The sequence below is a fragment of the Anolis carolinensis genome, unplaced genomic scaffold (assembly GCF_035594765.1).
Source record: "Anolis carolinensis isolate JA03-04 unplaced genomic scaffold, rAnoCar3.1.pri scaffold_8, whole genome shotgun sequence".
In the NCBI taxonomy this organism is placed as follows: domain Eukaryota; kingdom Metazoa; phylum Chordata; class Lepidosauria; order Squamata; family Dactyloidae; genus Anolis; species Anolis carolinensis.
Genome location: NW_026943819.1, coordinates 30886891 through 30909213, shown reverse-complemented (window position 1 = coordinate 30909213; position 22323 = coordinate 30886891). Strand labels below are relative to the sequence as shown.

The window sequence follows — 22323 nt, the reverse complement described above, 5'->3', positions numbered from 1 at the left end:
CTTGAGATTGTCATCTGCAGTCTTTTGCTGCCATCACGTGGCCCAATCGGGAAGTGCAGCCTTGAGCAATAATATCAATATTATTGTGTCAGCACAGAGGCTTCTCCATTGCTCAAGGCTGCAATACTGGGAGTTATAGTTTTGCAAGGGCATCTCAATCATGCCACTGACTCACCCCACTACGACGGGGCAATGTAGGGATGGTTTGGCACCCCTTCCCATTGCCGTGGCCCGGTGCTGTGGCCTCCGGGATCTGCAGTTTGCCGTGGTCCCATGGCTCTCTCATAGGGGGTGATGCACTATGGAACTTCTACAACACATTCCTATATTACTATATAGCACTATGCCATCATACTGTATTATTCTTAGTAATAAACATGTAATATATAATTATTATTATTATATTACTATTAGTATTATATTGTATTGCGTTATAATATAATTATCAATATTACATGTAAATACAATTTAGGTTAAAGGTAAAGGTTTTCCCCTGACGTTAATTCCAGTCGTGTCCGATTCTGGGGGTTGGTGCTCATCTCCATTTCTTAGCTGAAGAGCCAGCATTGTCCGTAGACACCTCCAAGGTCATGTAGCCACTGGCATGACTGCATGGAGCACTGTTACCGTCCCACAGGAGCAGTATCTATTGATCTACTCACATTGGCATGTTTTCAAGAGTAGTTTTACAAGCAAAGAGAAACTTCCTGACCCAAAACCATGCCTGTTTTCATTGAGGGCCACTGGGAATACCAGTTCAGCATGGCAGCAGCACTCTCTAGTTCGGGCCCTTGTAAAACTAGACCTCCCAGGGTCCTATAGCATGTCGTTTGGCAGAGGAGGCGACAGGCCTAGAGAACTACATCTCCCAGTGTGTTGTCGAAGGCTTCCATGGCCGGAATCATTGGTTGTTGTGCGTTTTCCAAGCTGTATGGCCATGTTCCAGAAGCATTCTCTCCTGACGTTTCACCCATATCTATTGTCAGAGTGAAAGGTCTCGCCATGCCGTAGATATCACAATATCAATATTCAATGTTTCGATCGCGAAAGGAAGCGAACCAACTGAGTGTGAGCAGAGTTGTGTGACAATTGTAAAGCCAAGAGAGCGATATATATATATATATATATATATATATATGTGTGTGTGTGTGTGTGTGTGTGTGTGTGTGTGTGTGTGTCTACCGTGTTCAGATGGTGTTGGCGATGAAGTTTAAGGATCCACCGCAGCGTCGCAAATGCGTCTATTATTATTATTTACTTCCTATCATAATAACCAGTACTTTTGAATCATGCGTTCTTCCCGGAAGACATTCCTAATGATACGCCCTGAAACGTTCTCTCTGGACCTGTGTGCACACATACGAAAGAGCTGAAACCAGAGTGCCAATTTATATGTATGTATATATGTATACATATATTTCCGTAACTTTATATGTGATGTGAAACCCTGGGCCTGTGCAGTAGAAACAAACGAGGAGGGGAAGAAAGACACAAAAGTGGGATTTGCCCAACCAATACATTTCAGAGAGTCGGGGTTTTGGATAGAAAACTGGAACGTTGTTATTTCTGGCCAAGCTGACTTTCCTTATCTCCGTCTCCAGCTCTTCTTTTTGGGACCATTTTTGGCCGGAAGAAACGAGGGAAAATTCACTTGTGGCCTCTTTGGAACTTGGAAAAAGTTTCCGTCTTTTGGGTCACACACCCTTAGTTGTGGATGCTGGGCGTTGTGGTCCGAAAAGCGTTCTCTTTGTGCAACTAATTCGGACTAATCCAGTGACATAAATGAGCCTTTTCCCCCCCCGGCGCCGTTTGCCTACAACCGTCAAAAGCAGATCGGAACCCAAGGAAGGGGTCGGGGTTCTGGGTTGGGCCTTTTGTTGGGTTGCGCGCACACGAAAAAAAAAATAATCACTGTAAAGCACTTTTATTATTAATAATAATAATTCAATTTAAAAAGAGCATTTACGACTGAGCCTTGCTCGCTCGCCCGGCTCTTGTTTTGTATTTTTGTTTATTACAAAACGGTATTTGTTCGTTTAAAGAGAAAAAAAAAACAGGAAACGGTTTGATTTTTCAGAGCAAGGCAACCCTTCTTATTCTTTTTTTATTTAAAAAGGCCCTGGCAGCAGGAATATAGTGTAAAAATCATTGGAAAAACTGAAAGGCATCAATACATATTGGAATAATATACACTTTGTACAAACGAAAATTACACACCGTTCATTATTTCTTTTGTTTTCTTTTGTTCGGAGGTTCTGGTTCAGAAACTGAGGTCCGAATAATTCATGGCTCCCGGAAGCGGAACATTGAGGCCGCTGTAGTCCAGCATGTACATGGGCCACTGCTGCCCAAGGAGGCAAGAAAAAAGGGATTTAATAGAATAATAATAACAATAATATTTATTTATTCCCAATATTTATATCCCGCCCTTCTCATCCGAAGGGACTCAGGGGGGCTTACAACACCGGCACAATTAGGTGCCTGTACAAAAACAATCCACAATACATAAAATCAGTTAAAAACAATTACATACAATATAAAATTGCAGTATATACATTTTAAAAAATATATATGCTCAGATCCGTTCATCCGAAATGGTGGAAGAAAGGCAGTCGGAAAAAGCCAACAATAATAATATAATGTGGAAAAAAGGCAGGCGGAAAAGGCCATTAATAATAAAAATGTTGTTAATATAATAATATGGTGCAAGAAAGGCAAGTGGAAAAGGCCATTAATAATAATAATGATAATAATAGTACAATATGGTGGAATAATAATAATCATCATCACCCAGTAATAATATGGTGGAAAAAAGGCAGAAAAAGCCATTAGTAATAGCAATAATATAATATGGTCGAAGACAAGCTGGCGGAAAAGACGATTAATAATAATTATAATATGGTGGAAGACAGGCGGAAAAGGCCCTTAATAATAATAATAATAATAATAATAATAATAATAATGTGGAAGAAAGGGAGGTAGGAAAATATAATAGAATATAATATGCTAGAAGAAAGGTAGGCAGAAAAAGCCTTTCAAATATTATGCAAAATCATGTGTGTAATAATAATATGAAATAATAAATAATATATTATAATAATGATGTAAAATAATAATATAATATAATATGAAATACCTAATAACAAAATAATATAATAATGATGCAAAATAATAATAAAATAACAACATAATACAAAATACTGTGTATTATAATATGAAATAACAGAATAATATAATAATGATGCAATATAATAATATAATATAATATGAAATAAGAAAAAATAATATAATAATGATCAAAAACAATAATAATAATATAAATTAATATAAGATCGAAATAATATAAGGATGCAAAATAATAGTAATATAATAATAATATAAAATAACAATAATGCAAAATACTGTGTATTATAATAACATGAAATAACAGAATAATATAATAATGATGCAAAATAATAATAATATAATAAAATGAAATAAATATAATATCAAATAAGAACAAAATAATATAACATAATAATAATGTAAAATGATAATAATATAAAAACCAATAATATCAGGATGCAAAATAATAAAAATAAAAACAATATAATATAAAATAACAACATATTAATGCAAAATCATATGTATAATAAAATGAAATAATAACATAATAATGCAAAATACTGTGTATTATAATAATATGAAATAACAGAATAATATAATAACGATGCAAAATAATATAATAAAATATGAAAGAAATAGAATATGAGATAAGAACAAAATAATATAATATAATAATAATGTAAAATGATAATAATATAAAATAACATAATAATGCAAAATCATGTCTATAATAATAATATGAAATAATAAATAATATATTATAAACGTGGTGTAACATAATATGTATGATAATAATATAATATGAAATAATAACACAATAATTTATAATATAATCTAAAGGCCTTTTCCTGACGTTCTCCTCAGCGGCGCTTCGCTCGCCTCACTCACCCCGGCCGCCATCTTGGCTGTTCCCTTCCCCGGCTCTCACGCGCCAGGCCACGCCCCTTGCCCAGCCCCCAAGTCCCGGCAGGTCCATCACACAACCCGTCCCTTCCGTCGCCAACCCTGACACATCCATGGACCTAATATTCAAACAACATAATCATACGTAACGATTATTAATAAGCTCGAATACTATATATCTCTGATATTATATAATTATTTATTTTGTATTATTGCGGCTACGATGGGAAACGCCCCCGCACTACATATCTGCCAGGACGCGCTTCGACCAATGAGGGAGCGAAGGAAGGGGAAAGGGGCGGGACCTCCCAAACTACAACCAATGGGAGAAGAGAGCGGAGGCGGAGGCGGGAAAGGGAGGGATAGGAGGAACATAGAGGTACGAAAAGTAAAGAGCGCCCCCGCAATGCGGAAAGTGAACATAGAGGTATGAAAAGTAAAGAGACCCCCGCAATGCGGAAATTGAACATAGAGGTATGAAAAGTAAAGAGACCCTCGCAATGCGGAAATGGAACATAGAAGTATGAAAAGTAAAGAGCGCTCCTGCAATGCTGAAAGTAAACATAGAGGTATGAAAAGCAAAGAGCGCCCCTGCAATGCAAAAATAGAACATAGAGGTATGAAAAGTAAAGAGCGCCCCTGCAATGCGGAAAGTGAACATAGAGGTATGAAAAGTAAAGAGACCCTCGCAATGTGGAAATGGAACATAGAAGTATGAAAATTAAAGAGCGCTCCTGCAATGCGGAAATAGAACATAGAGGTATGAAAAGTGAAGAGCGCCCCCGCAATGCAGAAATGGAACATAGAGGTATGAAAAGTAAAGAGACCCCCGCAATGCGGAAAGTGAACATAGAGGTATGAAAAGTAAAGAGACCCTCGCAATGCGGAAATGGACCATAGAAGTATGAAAAGCAAAGAGTGCTCCTGCAATGCAGAAAGTAAACATAGACGTATGAAAAGCAAAGAGTGCCCCTGCAATGCGGAAATGGAACATAGAGGTATGAAAAGCAAAGAGCACCCCCGCAATGCGAAAATGGTACATAGAGGTATGAAAAGGAAAGAGCGCTCCTGCAATGCAGAAAGTAAACATAGAGGTATGAAAAGCAAAGAGCGCCCCTGCAATGCAGAAATAGAACATAGAGGTATGAAAAGTAAAGAGCGCCCCTGCAATGCGGAAAGTGAACATAGAGGTATGAAAAGTAAAGAGACCCTCGCAATGCGGAAATGGAACATAGAAGTATGAAAAGTAAAGAGCGCTCCTGCAATGCAGAAAGAAAACATAGAGGTATGAAAAGCAAAGAGCGCCCCCGCAATGCGGAAATGGAACATAGAGGTATGAAAAGTAAAGAGCGCCCCCGCAATGCGGAAATGGAACATAGAGGTATGAAAAGTAAAGAGCGCCCCCGCAATGCGGAAATGGAACATAGAGGTATGAAAAGTAAAGAGCGCCCCCGCAATGCGGAAATGGAACATAGAGGTATGAAAAGTAAAGAGCGCTCCTGCAATGCAGAAAGTGAACATAGAAGTATGAAAAGTAAAGAGACCCCCGCAATGCAGAAATGGAACCTAGAGGTATGAAAAGGAAAGAGCACCCCTGCAATGCAGGAGTGGAACATAGAAGTATGAAAAGTAAAGAGCGCCCCTGCAAGGCAGAAAAGCAACCTAGAGGTATGAAAAGTAAAGAGCGCCCCTGCAATGCAGAAAAGCAACATAGAGGTATGAAAAGTAAAGAGCGCCCCTGTAATGCAGAAAAGGAACATAGCGGAGCATTGGATGTACCAGCCTGGGCGCAGAATACAGTAGTCTCACTTATCCAACATTTGCTTATCCAACATTCTGGATTATCCAACGCACTCGACCTTTTAGTAGTCAATGCTTCTGTAGTCAATTTTTTCAATGTTTTGGTGCTAAATTCGTAAATACAGTCATTACTACATAGTATTACTGCATATTGAAGTAATTTTTCTGTCAAATTTGTTGTATAACGTGATTTGGTGCTTAATTTGTAAAATCATAATGTAATTTGATGTTTAATAGGCTTTTCCTCAATCCCTCCTTATTATCCAACATATTCGCTTATCCAACATTCTGCCAGCCATTTATGTTTGATAAGTGAGACTCTACCGTAATAATATTGGACCTCCGAGGCGGTCTTCCATGGTTGTGGGCGAAACATGAGGAGAGAATGCTTCACGCTTGCCTCCAACATGCACGAGTTCTTTCTTCCTCCCACCCTGGACATCATCCCACAGATAGATAATAAACCCCTCTTGCCTGGTTTCCAACAGACCTCACGACCTCTGAGGATGCCTGTCAGTAATGTGGGCGAAACGGCAGGAGAGAGTGCTTTTTGGATGGCCTTCTGTCAGGAGGGCTTTAATAGTATCCTTCCAGTCAGGCAGACTGGGGTTGGACTCGATGGGCTTCGGGGCCCCTTCAAACTCTAAAATTCTATGACAGGCTGGATGTTCACCTGTCGGGAGGGCTTTGATGGCAGACTGGGGTTGGACTAGATGGCCTCCAGGATCCCTTCCAAATGTAAGATTCTATGCCTCTAAAGCTTTACTTCTCCATAGAACTAATTATAACAGTGAGGATGAATGGCCATCTCTCAGGAGGGATCAGATGGTGCCTTCCTACCTATAACATGTCTTGGTGCTTAATTTGTAAAATCATAACCTATTTTGATGTTTAATAGGCTTTTCCTTAATCTTTCCAACATATTCGATTATCCAACGTTCTGCCGGCCCGTTTATGTTGGATAAGTGAGACTCTACTGTACATACAATATATTATATTATTAGTACAGCACAATACAAGCATTATATATTATATTGTACTATATGACTATATTGCATTATTAGTAACATTACATGTAATATATATCATTATAATAGTGTATTATTATTATATTGTAATACATGGGAATATTATCAATATTATATGTATATTATAATATTAGTACAGCACAATATAAGCATTATATATTATTATATTGTACTATATGACTATATTGCAATATTATTAGTAACATTACATGCAATATATACAATTATAAGCGTATTATTATTACATTGTAACATCAAAATATTATCATTATATGTATATACAATATATTATAATATCAGTACAGCACAATATAAGCATTGAATATTATATTGTACTATAGGACTATATTACAATATTAGTAACATTACATGTAATATATACAATTATAATAGTATATTACTATTAAATTGTATTACATCAGAATATTATCAATATTATGTATGTACATTATATTAGTACAGCACAATATAAGCAATTATATTGTACTATACGACATTGCACTATTAATGTAATTTAATGTAATTATTAAATTGTATTGCATCGGATTATCATTATATGTGTATATAGCATGAGTATAGTATGTTTGGGACTCCAACTCCCACAATGCCTAGCAGCCTGCCTTCGGGTTGGGGAAGAGTCCAAAACACCAGGAGCGAAGGCCGAAGTGGGTTTTCCTGCCTGGGATTCCTTCCGCGCCTTGGCCTGCGAACGTTGTTTGGAAGGCCACGCTCCCGGCTCCCTTCCTCCTCCCGGGTCTTGGCGACGAGGCCTCGACGGAGCCGGGTCGCCGTGGAATCGGCCGCCCCGAACGACTTACCGGGCCGGGCAACCATCTTGCCGCTCTGTGACGGAGGCCGCACAGACGCAGAAGTGAAGGGAATGCCTGTAGTGGGCGGGGCCAAATTCCGCAGAAGGGAAAAGGATGGCTGTAGTAGGCGGGGCCAAGTTTCTACTAGGGAGCAGGCCGCGCATGCGCAGGTGTCTGCAGTGCCTTCCCTGCTCCATGCTTGTTAGTCCCTGTGTAAACTTTCCCACAGGAAAGGCCCTGCAGATTAATCCTGCCAGAGAAGTCAACCCATGAAGCAACCTGGACACAGAATATTTTATTTATTTATGACAGTATTTCTTCCCAGACCTTCTCACCCAATAAGAGGAGACTCAGGGTGGCTTACAAATAGATAACACTTATAAACAATTACAGTCACATTTCAACTCAATTTAAAATTCAAGTTACATTAAAACATTCGTAAAATTATTAACCTCATTCTATCCCGCTCATTTATGGAGATGAGCGGCATACAAGATACATCCAGACAAAAATTCAATGCAAATAAAGCAAACATTACATAAAATCAATAGAAACAATCAACATATAAATACACTTAGTGCCATGTAGGCAGAGTTAAATACTCTTTGGCAATGGCCAGATGTACTTGGGGTGCAAGAACATTGTGGTGTTTATTAATAATACTTTATTTTTATACCCCGCTCCCATGTCACATGTAATAAAGTCATACATTAAAAACGATATAAATAATAAAACCATATAACAGAATATCAGAACAATGAGTCTGAGCACAGTGCAAAACTTATAGTGTTTTCTCTTGACTTTATTTGTAGAAAACAAGGTTTATAAAAGGCAGCAGCACAAACTGTATTGTAATCTAGATGTTTAAGGCTGTCAAAAATTAAACGTTTGAATAATAACCAGAAAACACCTTTTTTTGGGAAGAGTTTTATTCTGGAACGCTGACATTGTTGGAAAGGGGTCGAGCTCAGCAGCCAGAACGGCAAGGCGTCCTGCTCTCTGGGATCTCCTTCCGTCCGTCCGTCCATCTGTCCGTCCTTGGCTCTTGTCCAGGAGGAGCCCCTCCCTCGGCGATTCCGGAGACATAGAACAAGGGAGAAAACAAGTGTCAGAAGGGCTGAACCAAGGGAGCATCTCGCTTTTGGGGGCTCTTGGGAACTGTGGCTTTTTCTACTAGGATCCCCTTCCACCAGGCATTTATTTATGGGGAGCGGGGGTCCCTGCACAGAGAAAAGGGGGTCCTAAGGGGGTCCCACGTTTGCATCCAGAACCAGGCTCCCTGTTGCATGAGGAACGCGGCTGCCGGGGAGGGAGGGAGGGAGGGGCGTCCGTTGGCCCTGGGCGGATGGCGGAGGGGCTTTCTAGGCCGTCGGATTGGGGGAGAGCGGGGACCAAACACTGGGGTCCCGAGGGGGGGCGCTCCCAGCGCAGGGCAGGGACAGGGTTAGGGTTCTTCCCACCCGAGGCCCGGAGGCCCCCTCCCAGCTTGGTTCTTGCCAACAGGCAAAAACAGCCCTATTTAAAATTCCTGCTCTAGTTAGAAATGGGTTAGTAGGGTTAGCAGGTTAAGGTTAGTTCAGGTATTAATCTGAGCTGCTACGAGATGTTTAAAATGCCCGTGACGTGAGCTGGGAGCAGCCGCTCGGGTCCCCAGAGTTGTTTCCTTGGATGCAAGGGTTTTTATATATATATTTATATTTTTATATCCCGCTGTCCCGCCAGCCGCGACCCCCTGCCCGTCTATGGAGATCCGCCCACCCCCCACGATCTGCCCAGGGCAAAGGGAGGACCCGCCCGTCCCTGAGTGGGGCCTCAGTGCCACACTCAAGCGGAGCTGTGAATGTGTTCCTCAAAGGAAGGCCTAGCGCACAGGGAGCCTGCTTTCTGATGCAAAGGTAGGAGTGAAATGCCTGGTCTGACACATTAATGACAGGGGATCTCAGTTGGGGGGCCCTCCCCCTAGCAACAACATAATACTAATAATACAATCAGTGGGGGGGCCCTCCCCCTAGCAACAACATGGTCCTATGTAATAACATTGTGCTAGAATAATAATATACTCTATTAATGTCATATGGAGACTAATATCAATAACTAATATTAACATCTAATAACATTGTGCTAGGATAATAATGTACTCTATTAATGTCATATTGAGACTAATATGAATAACTAATATTAACATTGTGCTAGGATAATATATACTCAATGTCATATCTATACTAGTATCAATAACTAATAAAAACATCTAATAACCAAGATGCTCCTCCCCCAATAACATGCTATACTAATTTATATTGTATATACAGTAGTCTCATCCAACACTCTCTTATCCAACATTCTGGATAATTCAACGCATTTTTGTAGTCCATGTTTTCAATGCGTCGTGATATTTTGGTGCTAAATCCGTAAATACAGTAATTACTACATAGCATTACTGCATATTGAACTACTTTTTCTGTCAAATGATGTTTTGGTGCTCAATTTGTAAAATCATCAATTAATTTGATGTTTAATAGGCTTTTCCATAATGCCTCCTTATTATCCAACAGCGCAGGCTGGAAAGCAAGCCAGCTGCAATTAACTACAATGAATCACTCTGACCAGGAGGTCACGGTTCGAGGCCCGCTCGGAGCCTGTTTGTCTTTGTTCTATGTTAAAAGGCATTGAATGTTTGCCTATATGTGTCATGTGATCCGCCCTGAGTCCCCTTCGGGGTGAGAAGGAAGGGCGGAATATAAATGCTATAAATGAATAATGAATATCAACAAATCACTCTGACCAGGAGGTCATGAGTTCGAGGCCAGCCCGGTAAAATGCTGTAAATAAATAAATAAATATTCGCTGGCCCATTTATGTTGGATGACTCTACTGTGTGTATATATATGTGTGTGTGTGTGTATATATATATATATATACACATACATATATACATACATACATATATATGTATATATATATAAATTTTAATATATAATTATAACATATTGCATATACATATAATGTTCATATTATATTGTAAAACGATATACTAATAATTAAATATAATATTAATTATGTATTACATTTTGCATGTAATACTAATAATATTACCATATATTCATATGGTACAATATAGTAATTTACTGCCAGTATTGTACTATGGTAATAATATAATATTGTATGTAAATTTAATTTGTAAGCCGTTCACCTTGGGGTTGAGAAGGGCAGCATATACATCTAGCAAATAAATAAATAATGCAATACTAACAATGATACAATATAATAATATGAATTACATATTATATATTAAATGTAATAGTGCTAATAATGTTTCTGTATAGTGGTATAATGCAATGTAGTAATATATAATGCTAATATTGTGCGATGCTAATGATACAGTGTATGTAATACACCTATCTGTATTTTATGATGTGTTTTATGAATACTGATGTAAGTTAATGATGATTTATATTGCACTGTATGGTTTTTATATATGCGTTTTATTGTTAAGCTGCCCTGAGTCCCCTTTAAGGGGAGAGAGGGCGGGATATAAATATTGTAATAAATAAATAAATATGTAAATATAACTTGTAAGCCGCTCTGTGTCCCCTTTAAGGGGAGAGAGGGCGGGATATAAATATTGTAATAAATAAATAAATATGTAAATATAACTCGTAAGCCGCTCTGAGTCCCCTTTTAAGGGGAGAGAGGGCGGGATATAAATGTAATAAGTTAATAAATACAAAAATCTCCTTTTACCAGGCTTCAAATTCATCATATGGGGTCCCCCCATGCCTGGCTATGCAGAATAGGCTGTAGCCCCATAGGCCTGCATTTAGGTTAAGATTCTCCCAGGCATCCTATTAAAAATAGAGGGTCCCTCACCTTGCGTTAACCAAAGGGGTTCCCACCTGCTAAGTTTGGCTTTAAACGCAGCGGGTCCCTCAGCTGCCTGGTTTTAAAATTGCAAACCTCCTTTAACGAGGGTTTGCCTTACAAATGGAGATTTCCACGTGGAAAGGTTGGCATTAAAAGGGGGTCCACGTATACCTTGAATGGATTTGAACTGAACACACCTATCTGTATTTTATAATGTGTTTTATGAATACTGATTTAAGTTAATGATGATTTATATTGCACTGTATGGTTTTTTATATATGCGTCTTATTGTTAAGCCGCGCTGAGTCCCCTGTTGGGTGAGAAGGGCGGGATATAAATATTGTAATAAATAAATATGTAAATATCACTTGTAAGCCGCTGAGTCCCCTCCCTTTTAAGGGGAGAGAGGGCGGGATATAAATATTGTAATAAATAAATATGTAAATATCACTTGTAAGCCGCTCTGAGTCCCCTTTTAAGGGGAGAGAGGGCGGGATATAAATATTGTAATAAATAAATATGTAAATATAACTTGTAAGCCGCTCTGAGTCCCCTTTTAAGGGGAGAGGTCGGGATATAAATATTGTAATAAATAAATATGTAAATATAACGTAAGCTGCTCTGAGTCCCCTTTTAAGGGGAGAGAGGGCGGGATATAAATATTGTAATAAATAAATACAAAAATCTCCTTTTCCCAGGCCTCAAGTTAATAATCTGGGGTCCCCCCATGCCTGGCTATGCAGAATAGGCTGTAGCCCATAGGCCTGCATTTAGGTTAAGATTCTGCCAGGCATCTTATTAAATATGGAGGGTCCCTCGCCTTACGTTAACCAAAGGGGTTCCCACCTGCTAGGTTTGGCTTTAAACGCAGCGGGTCCCTCAGAAGCCTGGTTTTAAATTAATTGCAAACCTCCTTTAACGAGGGTTTGCCTTACAAATAGTTTTCCACGTGGAAAGGTTGGCATTAAAAGGGGGTCCACGTATACCTTGAATGGATTTGAACTGAACACACCTATCTGTATTTTATAATGTGTTTTATGAATACTGATGTAAGTTAGTGATGATTTATATTGCACTGTGTGGTTTTTATATATGCGTCTTATTGTTGAGCCGCGCTGAGTCCCCTGTTGGGTGAGAAGGGCGGGATATAAATATTGTAATAAATAAATATGTAAATATAACTTGTAAGCCACTCTGTGTTTCCTTTTAAGGAGAAAGGGGGCGGGATATAAATATTGTAATAAATAAATATGTAAATATCACTTGTAAGCCGCTCTGAGTCCCCTTTTAAGGGGAGAGAGGGCCGGATATAAATATTGTAATAAATATGTAAATATAACGTAAGCCGCTCTGAGTCCCCTTTTAAGGGGAGAGAGGGCGGGATATAAATATTGTAATAAATAAATACAAAAATCTCCTTTTCCCAGGCCTCAAGTTAATAATCTGGGGTCCCCCCATGCCTGGCTATGCAGAATAGGCTGTAGCCCATAGGCCTGCATTTAGGTTAAGATTCTGCCAGGCATCTTATTAAATATGGAGGGTCCCTCGCCTTACGTTAACCAAAGGGGTTCCCACCTGCTAGGTTTGGCTTTAAACGCAGCGGGTCCCTCAGAAGCCTGGTTTTAAATTAATTGCAAACCTCCTTTAACGAGGGTTTGCATTACAAATGGAGTTTTCCACGTGCCAGGAATAAATACCACGTGCCAGGCCCTTTAAAAGGGGGTCCAACCTTGAATGGATTCTCTTTGCAAGCGCTTGGCCGGAAGCCCCAAACTGCTTCAAGGCATTTACAATGGCCAATCGCCGGAGTGGGAGTCCCCGATCTATTGGGGAAGAGTCCCCGTGGACCCCAGCTGTACACGTGTATGTGTGTCGTGTGTGTCATGTGTGTGTGTGTGTGTGTGTGCAAGGCAGCCGTGGAGGCTGGAAGGAGTGTCTCACCTGGCTTAAGGGCTCCGCTGTAGAATCTCCTTCCCGGAATCTTCTTTTTACCTGTGTTGCAGATCCTTCCCAGACAAGAAGGATCCCTCTCGGCCGATGGGAGACTGTGTCCGGCAGGAGCCCTCCGGGAATCCAGGCACATGGAACGGGAGAGAAAACAGTGCGTCTATACCTGACTTTTCGTGAAAATAGCCTAAGATATCTCCCCATGGCTGGCCTTACGGGTTAAAAGAAGCAAGGAAATCCCCACATCTGGCCTTAAAGATTAAAAAAACCAGGGATTTCCCCACGTTAGGGACTTAAAGGTTAAAATAACCAGGGATCTCCCCACGTAAGGGATTTAATGGTTAAAATAACCAGGGATTTCCCCACGTAAGGGATTTAACGGTTAAAAAAAACCAGGGATATCCCCACGTAAGGGATTTAACAGTTAAAAAAAACCAGGGATATCCCCACGTAAGGGATTTAACGGTTAAAAAAACCAGGGATCTCCATATTGCCTGGTATTACGTGAAATAGGAGATCTCTATAGGGCAGGCCGCCTTGGTTTAACAGATCTCTATAGGGCAGGCCGCGTTAGTTTCTGGATAGGAGATCTCTATATGCCTAACTTTAAGAATAGAGGATCCCCTTTAACCAGGCTTTAATTAGGAATAGTGGTCCCCTGGGTGTGTGGCCTTACATAAATAAAAGGGGGTCCTACATAATAACAACAATAACAATAATAATAATTTTATCTGCTTCCTGGTATTTCTTTTTCCTGGAATCAATAAATAATAATAATAATAATAATAATAATATCTGCTTCCTGGTATTTCTTTTTCCAGGTGCCTCGAATCAGTAATAATAATAATAATAATAATTTTATCTGCTTCCTGGTATTTCTTTTTCCAGGTGCCTCGAATCAATAATAATAATAATAATTTTATTTTTGTACCCTGCCACCATCTCCCCAGAGGGACTCGGGGCGGCTCACTGATATAAAACCAGCCTACCATGCTATTGAATACAAACAATTAAATTTAAAAGGAATTAACAAAAATCACAATCATGATGCCTATGTTTGCAGTTAAAAAAAAGGTTCGCCACGTGCTAGGCGTTGGCATGAGGCACACGGCTCTGGTCTCCCCTTGAGTGTGGCCTCGAAGCTCCGCCCGGGGAGGGAGGGGGCATCCGTTGGCCCTGGGCGGATGATATACAAGCGGCAGGGTCCATGGGTTGGGGGAGAGCGAGGGGCCCAGCCCTGGCCCCGTGGGGAACACTGAGGACCAAGAGGCTGCTCTCAGGACACCTTAGGGGCCTTTTGCAATGTCCTTCCATGGGGGCCCTTTTATGGGGGGCCAGGAGGCCCCCTCCCTTCCCAGCTTGGTTCTTGCCATCAGGCAGAACACAGTCCTATTTAAAAGGCCAGGGTACCCTATTTAGAATGGTGTTAGTAGGATGTTAGTAAGTGAGTTAAGGTATTGATATTTTTATTTCTAAGTTGCAAGGACATCTTAAAATGCCCGTAACGTGTGCTGCCCCCCGCGATGCCAGGGCGGGGCCCCCCCGCTGACCCCCAAGCTGTGACCCCTACGGCCCGTATAGGAAGACCCATCATCTGCCTAGAACAAAGGGAGGACCCGTCCGTTCCCGAGTGGGACTTCTTCGATGCCACACGCGAGGGGAACCGTGTGCAAAGGTAACCCTTTTTTTAATGCAAAGATAGACATTAAATGCCTACCCTTACACCAATTAACCTGAAAACGACCTTTTTTGGGAGGCAGGCGGTGTCCTTGCAAGGGTGTCTTCAAGCATCTTCTGTCCTCTGTCTCTCGACCTTTTGTTTCTTTCTTCACGTTGACTTGAATTCAGCGCTGGGAGAAGAGTGAGTGGGAAGAGAACATTCAGAAAAAAAACCAGGCATTGTCTTCTATCTATTTTGCAAGGCCAGGAAGGCAGTTCCCATCTTGTCTCCTGAACCTGTAACATGCTATGCTAATAATATAATATGTATTATGTATATATAGTATATCGTATATAATATACAATATAATAGACAATGATATATAATAATATATTGAATATACATACAATATATTATATTATTATTATAATATTATATGATAATATTATATTATTATTAATATATTATATTATTAATATAATATTATTATTAATATATTATTATTAATATAATATTATATTCAATATAATATATTGAATATACATACAATATAATACAATATAATATTAATTATGTTATGTATTACCTGTAATATTTCTAATAACATTACAGTATGGTGTAGTACAATATAGTTATATATAATGCTATTATTGTGAATGCTAATACTTTCTATGTACATATAAAATTATATATAATATATAATCAATATCATTATATTGTGTTATTATATTTTATTACATTACAATATTATTATCAATATTATATGTATATACATTAAATCATATTATTATAAATTACATTGTCCATTATATACAAATACACACACACACACACATATATATATATATATAAAATTTTCAGCATAGCATGTTATGGGTCTTAAGGCTGGAAATAAATCAGATTGGTAAAAAAAATGCAATTATTATTCTACTCCTTTCCTCTAGAAAGCTGTCTGAATTTTCAAAAATGTTGCCATGTGTTGTCAAAGGCTTTCATGGGTTGTTGTGAGTTTCTGGGCTGCCACCTCAAAAAGCAGGGCCAGCAAACACCTCCAAACACAGGATTCCCCCAGGCAGGAAGCAGCCAGGCCTTGAAACTGCAGGCCATTCAATGCTAATCAAGGTGGCCAATAACAGCATTCACATTTGCCTGCAACAGACAAGGGTTCTTTCTCCCACCCTGGACATTTCGCAGACATATAAAAGCCTCACCACTCCCTTAGTTTCCAGCCATAGATATGGGCGAAACGTCAGGAGAGAATGCTTCTGGAACAGCCAGGAAAACTCACAACAACCCAAAAATTAAGCCTTTTTTTCTTCTCTGGAAAAGACCTTGTAATTTTTTTTTGATATAATATATATTATATATTAATATAGTACAATGTAAGAAATAATAATGGGTTTCCGGAAGCATTCTCTCCTGACGTTTCGCCCACATCTCTGGCAGGCATCCTCAGAGGTTGTGAGGTCTGTTGGAAACGAGGCCAGTGGAATATATAAAAGCTTCACCACTCCCTTATAGTTTCCAGCAATCTATGGTTTCCTGCCATAGATGTGGGCGAAACGTCAGGAGAGAATGCTTCTGGGGCATAGCCATACAGCCCGGAAAACTCACAACCCAAAATTTTAGCCTTTTTCTTCTTCTCTGGAAAAGACCTTGTAATTATTATTATTTTTGGTTTGATATAATAAAATATAATATTAATACATAAAATAGAAGTGAAAAGAAATGATCTGGATAAGAAATAAATCAGATTATAATAAATAAAAAAGAACAATATTCACCTGGTCCCTTCAGAAAAAGCTGTGGAAATTTTCAGAAATTTTGCCTTTATTTCTTCCGTCCGTTTCACAAGGCTTTGCCATTTCTGAGGGAATAATAAGGAGAGATTAAGGAAAAGCCTATTAAACATTAAATTAGGTTATGATTTTACAAATTAAGCACCAAAACATGTTATACAACAAATTTGACAGAAAAAGTAGTTCAATAGGCAGTAATACTATGTAGTAATTACTGTATTTAAGAATTTAGCACCAAAATATCACAATGCATTGAAAACATTGACTACAAAAATGCGTAGGATAATCCAGAACGTTGGATAAGAGTGTTGGATAAGTGAGACTCTACTGTATTTGAAAATATTTTTTCCAAATATTTTCCTTATTTTTGGCAAATATTTCCACAAATATTTGTATGATTTTTTGGGTGAATATTTTATTTCAATGTTTGTGAATGTTTTCATGATTGTTTTTTTCTGAATGTATTTGTGAATATTTTTTATAAATATTTTTGTGAATATTTTTCCCCAAATACTTTGCTTATTTTTGGCAAATATTTCTGCAAATATTTTTTAATTTTAATATTAATATTTTAATGATTTTGTAAATATTTCAGTGAACATTTTTCCCCCTGAATATTTAACTGTACAGTAGTCTCGCTTATCCAAGTTTCTGGATTATCCAACCCATTTTTGTTTTCAATATATCGTGATATTTTGGTGCTAAATTCGTAAATACAGTAATTACAACATAACATTACTGCATATTGAACTACTTTTTCTGTCAAATTTGTTGTAAAGCATGATGTTTTGGTGCTTAATTGGTAAAATCATAACCTAATTTGATATTTAATAGGCTTTTCCTTAATCCCTCCTTATTATCCAAGATATTCGCTTATCCAAGCTTTAGCTTGGATAAATGAGACTCTACTGTATTTTCTATTTCAAGGCTTTGTGACGAGACGATTTGAGGCAAAAAATAATGAAATATTAATAAATAAAATCGTTTTCTTTCTTTGTTTCACAAAGCCTTTATGCACCCTTATCTTGTGGTATTTGAGGCCATTTTTGATAAAATTAAGATAAGACTAATATAGAAAATAGGCATTTTCCTCTTTGTATTTCAATTTTGAGGAGATTCCTGAGGTAAAGAATCCCCAAATTAACAAGGAAAGCAACATAAAATGAAGTGGAATTGGAAGAGAAGCCTTTCCTGAGGTAAAAGTGATTCCCAAAAGGAAAGGCGTCTCTTTAAACTCCAGATTAATTTCAAAGGAAGTCAAATGAACCAGGTGAGCCTGTAAAAAGGGGCCCTTATTCACCTGCTTCAGAAACGGAGCCTGTCTCTTCAGGCCTTCTAGCCGCGGCTGCCCTTTCTTTCTTTCTTTCTTTCTTTCTTTCTTTCTTTCTTTCTTTCTTTCTTTCTTTCTTTCTTTCTTTCTTCCTACACAGGTCTTCAGAATGGCTCCCAGGCCAAGCTGCCTTCTCTCTCGGCGTCCCGAGATTGTCTGAGGCAAATTTTACAATTTACAGCCAAGAAGAAGCCCCGCCTCCAAAACGGCCGTTTTTTTTTAGCCTTCGTCCCACCCCTTTGCCATGTGTCGCCGTCCGATTGGACGATTCTCCTGCTCGCCAATTTGGGCGCGAAAACAGGGCGCTGCTTGACGCATGCGCACTCCGTTGTGATTTAAAATATATGTTAGCCTCCCAATCCGGCCGCCTTTTTGGCCTTGGTCCCACCTCTTCGCCATGTGGCGCCGCCCGATTGGACGATTCTCCCGCACGTCACAGGCTGAGACAGGTCAAATTGGGCGGGAAAGAAATAATAATTGGTTTTCCAGAAGCATTCTCTCCTGACGTTTCGCCCACATTTCTTATGCAACTTAACATTTAGCACTGGTATGTGACAAAATACGAATAATATAACATGCTAGTGGTGTATTATAGATATTGTGGTATATGATTAACATAGCACAATGTAAGAAATAATAATTGGTTTCCAGAAGTATTCTCTCCTGACGTTTCGCCCACAACTCTTACTCAACTTATCATTTAGCACCAGTATGTTACATAATACTAATAATATAACATACTAGGGGAGTATGATAGACATTGTGGTATATGATTAATAGAGTACAATCTAAGAAATAATAATTGGTTTCCCATAAGCATTCTCTCCTGACGTTTCGCCCACATCTCTTACGCAACTTATGATTTAGCACGAGTATGTTACATAATACTAATAATATAACATACTAGGGGAGTATGATAGACATTGTGGTATATGATTAATAGAGTACAATCTAAGAAATAATAATTGGTTTCCCAGAAGCATTCTCTCCTGACGTTTCGCCCACATCTCTTACGCAACTTATGATTTAGCACGAGTATGTTACATAATACTAATAATATAACATACTAGGGGAGTATGATAGACATTGTGGTATATGATTAATATAGTACAATCTAAGAAATAATAATTGGTTTCCCAGAAGCATTCTCTCCTGACGTTTCACCTACATCTCTTACGCAACTCATGATTTAGCACGAGTATGTTACATAATACTAATAATATAACATACTAGGGGAGTATGATAGACATTGTGGTATATGATTAATAGAGTACAATCTAAGAAATAAAAATTGGTTTCCCACAAGCATTCTCTCCTGACGTTTCAGCCACGTCTCTTACTCAACTTATCATTTAGCACGAGTATGTTACATAATACTAATAATATAACATACTAGGGGAGTATGATAGACATTGTGGTATATGATTAATAGAGTACAATCTAAGAAATAATGATTGGTTTCCCAGAAGCATTCTCTCCTGACGTTTCGCCCACATCTCTTACGCAACTTATGATTTAGCACGAGTATGTTACATAATACTAATAATATAACATACTAGGGGAGTATGATAGACATTGTGGTATATGATTAATATAGTACAATCTAAGAAATAATGATTGGTTTCCCAGAAGCATTCTCTCCTGACGTTTCGCCCACACCTCTTTCGCAACTTATGATTTAGCACGAGTATGTTACATAATACTAATAATATAACATACTAGGGGAGTATTATAGACATTGTGGTATATGATTAATACAGTACAATCTAAGAAATAATAATTGGTTTTCCAGAAGCATTCTCTCCTGACGTTTCGCCCACATCTCTTACGCAACTTATGATTTAGCACGAGTATGTTACATAATACTAATAATATAACATACTAGGGGTGTATTATAGACATTGTGGTATATGATTAATATAGTACAATGTAAGAAATAATAATTGGTTTCCAGAAGCATTATCTCCTGACATTTCGCCCACAATGTAATTTTATTGGTATCTATTTTTATTTCTGAAATTTCCCACCTTCGGCTTATACTGGAGTCAATGATTTCCCAGTTTTTTTGTGGAAAAATTAGATGCCTCGGCTTTTATTCTGGTCGGCTTATACTCGTTGTATATACAGTAATGTAATTTTATTGGTATCTATTTTTATTTCTGAAATTTCCCACCCTCAGCTTATACTGGAGTCCATGATTTTCCAGGGTTTTTTTGTGGTAAAATTAGATGCCTCGGCTTATATTCGGGTCGGCTTATACTCGAGTACATACGGTAATGTAATTTTATTGGTATCTTTTTTAATTTCTGAAATTTCCCACCCTCGGCTTATACTGGAGTCAATGATTTCCCAGTTTTTTTGTGGTAAAATTAGATGGCTCGGTTTATATTCGGGTCGGCTTATATCCGAGTATTTAGGGTATTTGAAGAATATTCCATGGAGAGGCCTTCCTCCTCCTCATCCTCCTCCTCATCCTCCTCCTCCCTCTCCATTGACGGCAATGCGGAGAATTTTCCAGTCCGCCTGCAATGCGCGCCTTTCACCACTGGATGGAGACAAACACACACAGCGGCTTCTTCCCATTCAATTTCTCTCCGCCTGCAATGCGCGCCTTTCACCACTGGATGGAGACAAACACACACAGCGGCTTATTCCCATTGACTTTCTCTCCGTCCGCAATGCGCGCCTTTCACCACTGGATGGAGACAAACACACACAGCGGCTTCTTCCCCATTCACTTTCTCTCCGTCCGTAATGCGCAGATTTCACCACTGGATGGAGACAAACACACACAGCGGCTTCTTCCCATTCACTTTCTCTCCGCCTGCAATGCGCGCCTTTCACCACTGGATGGAGACAAACACACACAGCGGCTTATTCCCCATTCACTTTCTCTCCGTCCGTAATGCGCAGATTTCACCACTGGATGGAGACAAACACACACAGCGGCTTCTTCCCCATTCACTCTAAAATTCACATTAAAAAATTCGCAAAAAATCAGCCGGTGTTCGAATCTCTCCGAAACTTGGGCGGAGTAGTCCCCTGGTCCGTGGGCTGATCGTGACAAAATTCCAAGGAGATAGGCTTTGTAGTTTTCTCGTAAAAATACTTTTCAAAAAATAAATTAAAAAATTTGCAAAAACTCAGCCGGTGATCCAAAAAATCCGAAACTTGGGAGGAGTAGTCCCCTGGTCCGTGGGCTGATCATGACAAAATTTCAAGGGGATGGGCGTTGTAGTTTTCTCATAAAAATACTTTTAGAAAAATAAATTAAAAAATTTGCAAAAACTCAGCCGGTGATCCAAAAAATCCGAAACTTGGGAGGAGTAGTCCCCTGGTCCGTGGGCTGATTGTGACAAAATTTCAAGGTATACCTAGCGGCAGGGAAGGTCTACGAGAAGGTCTCCCTGAAGAAGGTCTCGCTGAAGAAGGTCTCCCTGAAGAAGGTCTACCCGAAGGTCTACCTGAAGAAGGTCTCCCTGAAGGTCTCCCTGAAGGTCTCCCTGAAGAAGGTCTCCCTGAAGAAGGTCTACCTGAAGAAGGTCTACCCGAAGGTCTACCTGAAGAAGGTCTACCTGAAGAAGGTCTCCCTGAAGAAGGTCTACCCGAAGGTCTACCTGATGAAGGTCTACCTGAAGGTCTACGAGAAGGTCTACCTGAAGAAGGTCTCCCTGAAGAAGGTCTCCCTGAAGAAGGTCTCCCCGAAGAAGGTCTGCCTGAAGAAGGTCTACCTGAAGGTCTACCTGAAGGTCTCCCTGAAGGTCTCCCTGAAGAAGGTCTACCCGAAGGTCTACCTGAAGAAGGTCTCCCTGAAGAAGGTCTCCCTGAAGAAGGTCTACCCGAAGGTCTACCTGAAGAAGGTCTCCCTGAAGAAGGTCTACCCGAAGGTCTACCTGAAGAAGGTCTACCTGAAGAAGGTCTACCCGAAGGTCTACCTGAAGGAGGTCTCCCTGAAGAAGGTCTACCCGAAGGTCTACCTGAAGGTCTACCTGAAGAAGGTCTACCCGAAGGTCTACCTGAAGAAGGTCTCCCTGAAAGTCTCCCTGAAGAAGGTCTACCTGAAGAAGGTCTACCTGAAGAA

General features: G+C 39.2%; 1 protein-coding gene and 1 long non-coding RNA gene across 2 annotated transcripts; both read right to left on the bottom strand.

The window, feature by feature from the left end:
• Nucleotides 1-2064: 2064 nt before the first annotated feature.
• Nucleotides 2065-7081, bottom strand: LOC134293438 (uncharacterized). Its single transcript, XM_062960974.1, has 2 exons — nucleotides 3994-7081; nucleotides 2065-2344 (listed from the first exon to the last, which is right to left on the bottom strand). The coding sequence occupies exon 1, from the start codon at nucleotides 5527-5529 to the stop codon at nucleotides 4204-4206; it is 1326 nt and encodes a 441-aa protein (XP_062817044.1). The 5' UTR covers nucleotides 5530-7081; the 3' UTR covers nucleotides 2065-2344; nucleotides 3994-4203.
• Nucleotides 7082-7925: 844 nt separating this feature from the next.
• LOC134293441 (uncharacterized) lies at nucleotides 7926-18562 on the bottom strand. The gene is made up of 3 exons (XR_010000404.1): nucleotides 18213-18562; nucleotides 16898-16980; nucleotides 7926-15303 (listed from the first exon to the last, which is right to left on the bottom strand). It is a non-coding gene; the product is annotated as an uncharacterized LOC134293441 (long non-coding RNA).
• Nucleotides 18563-22323: the final 3761 nt, after the last annotated feature.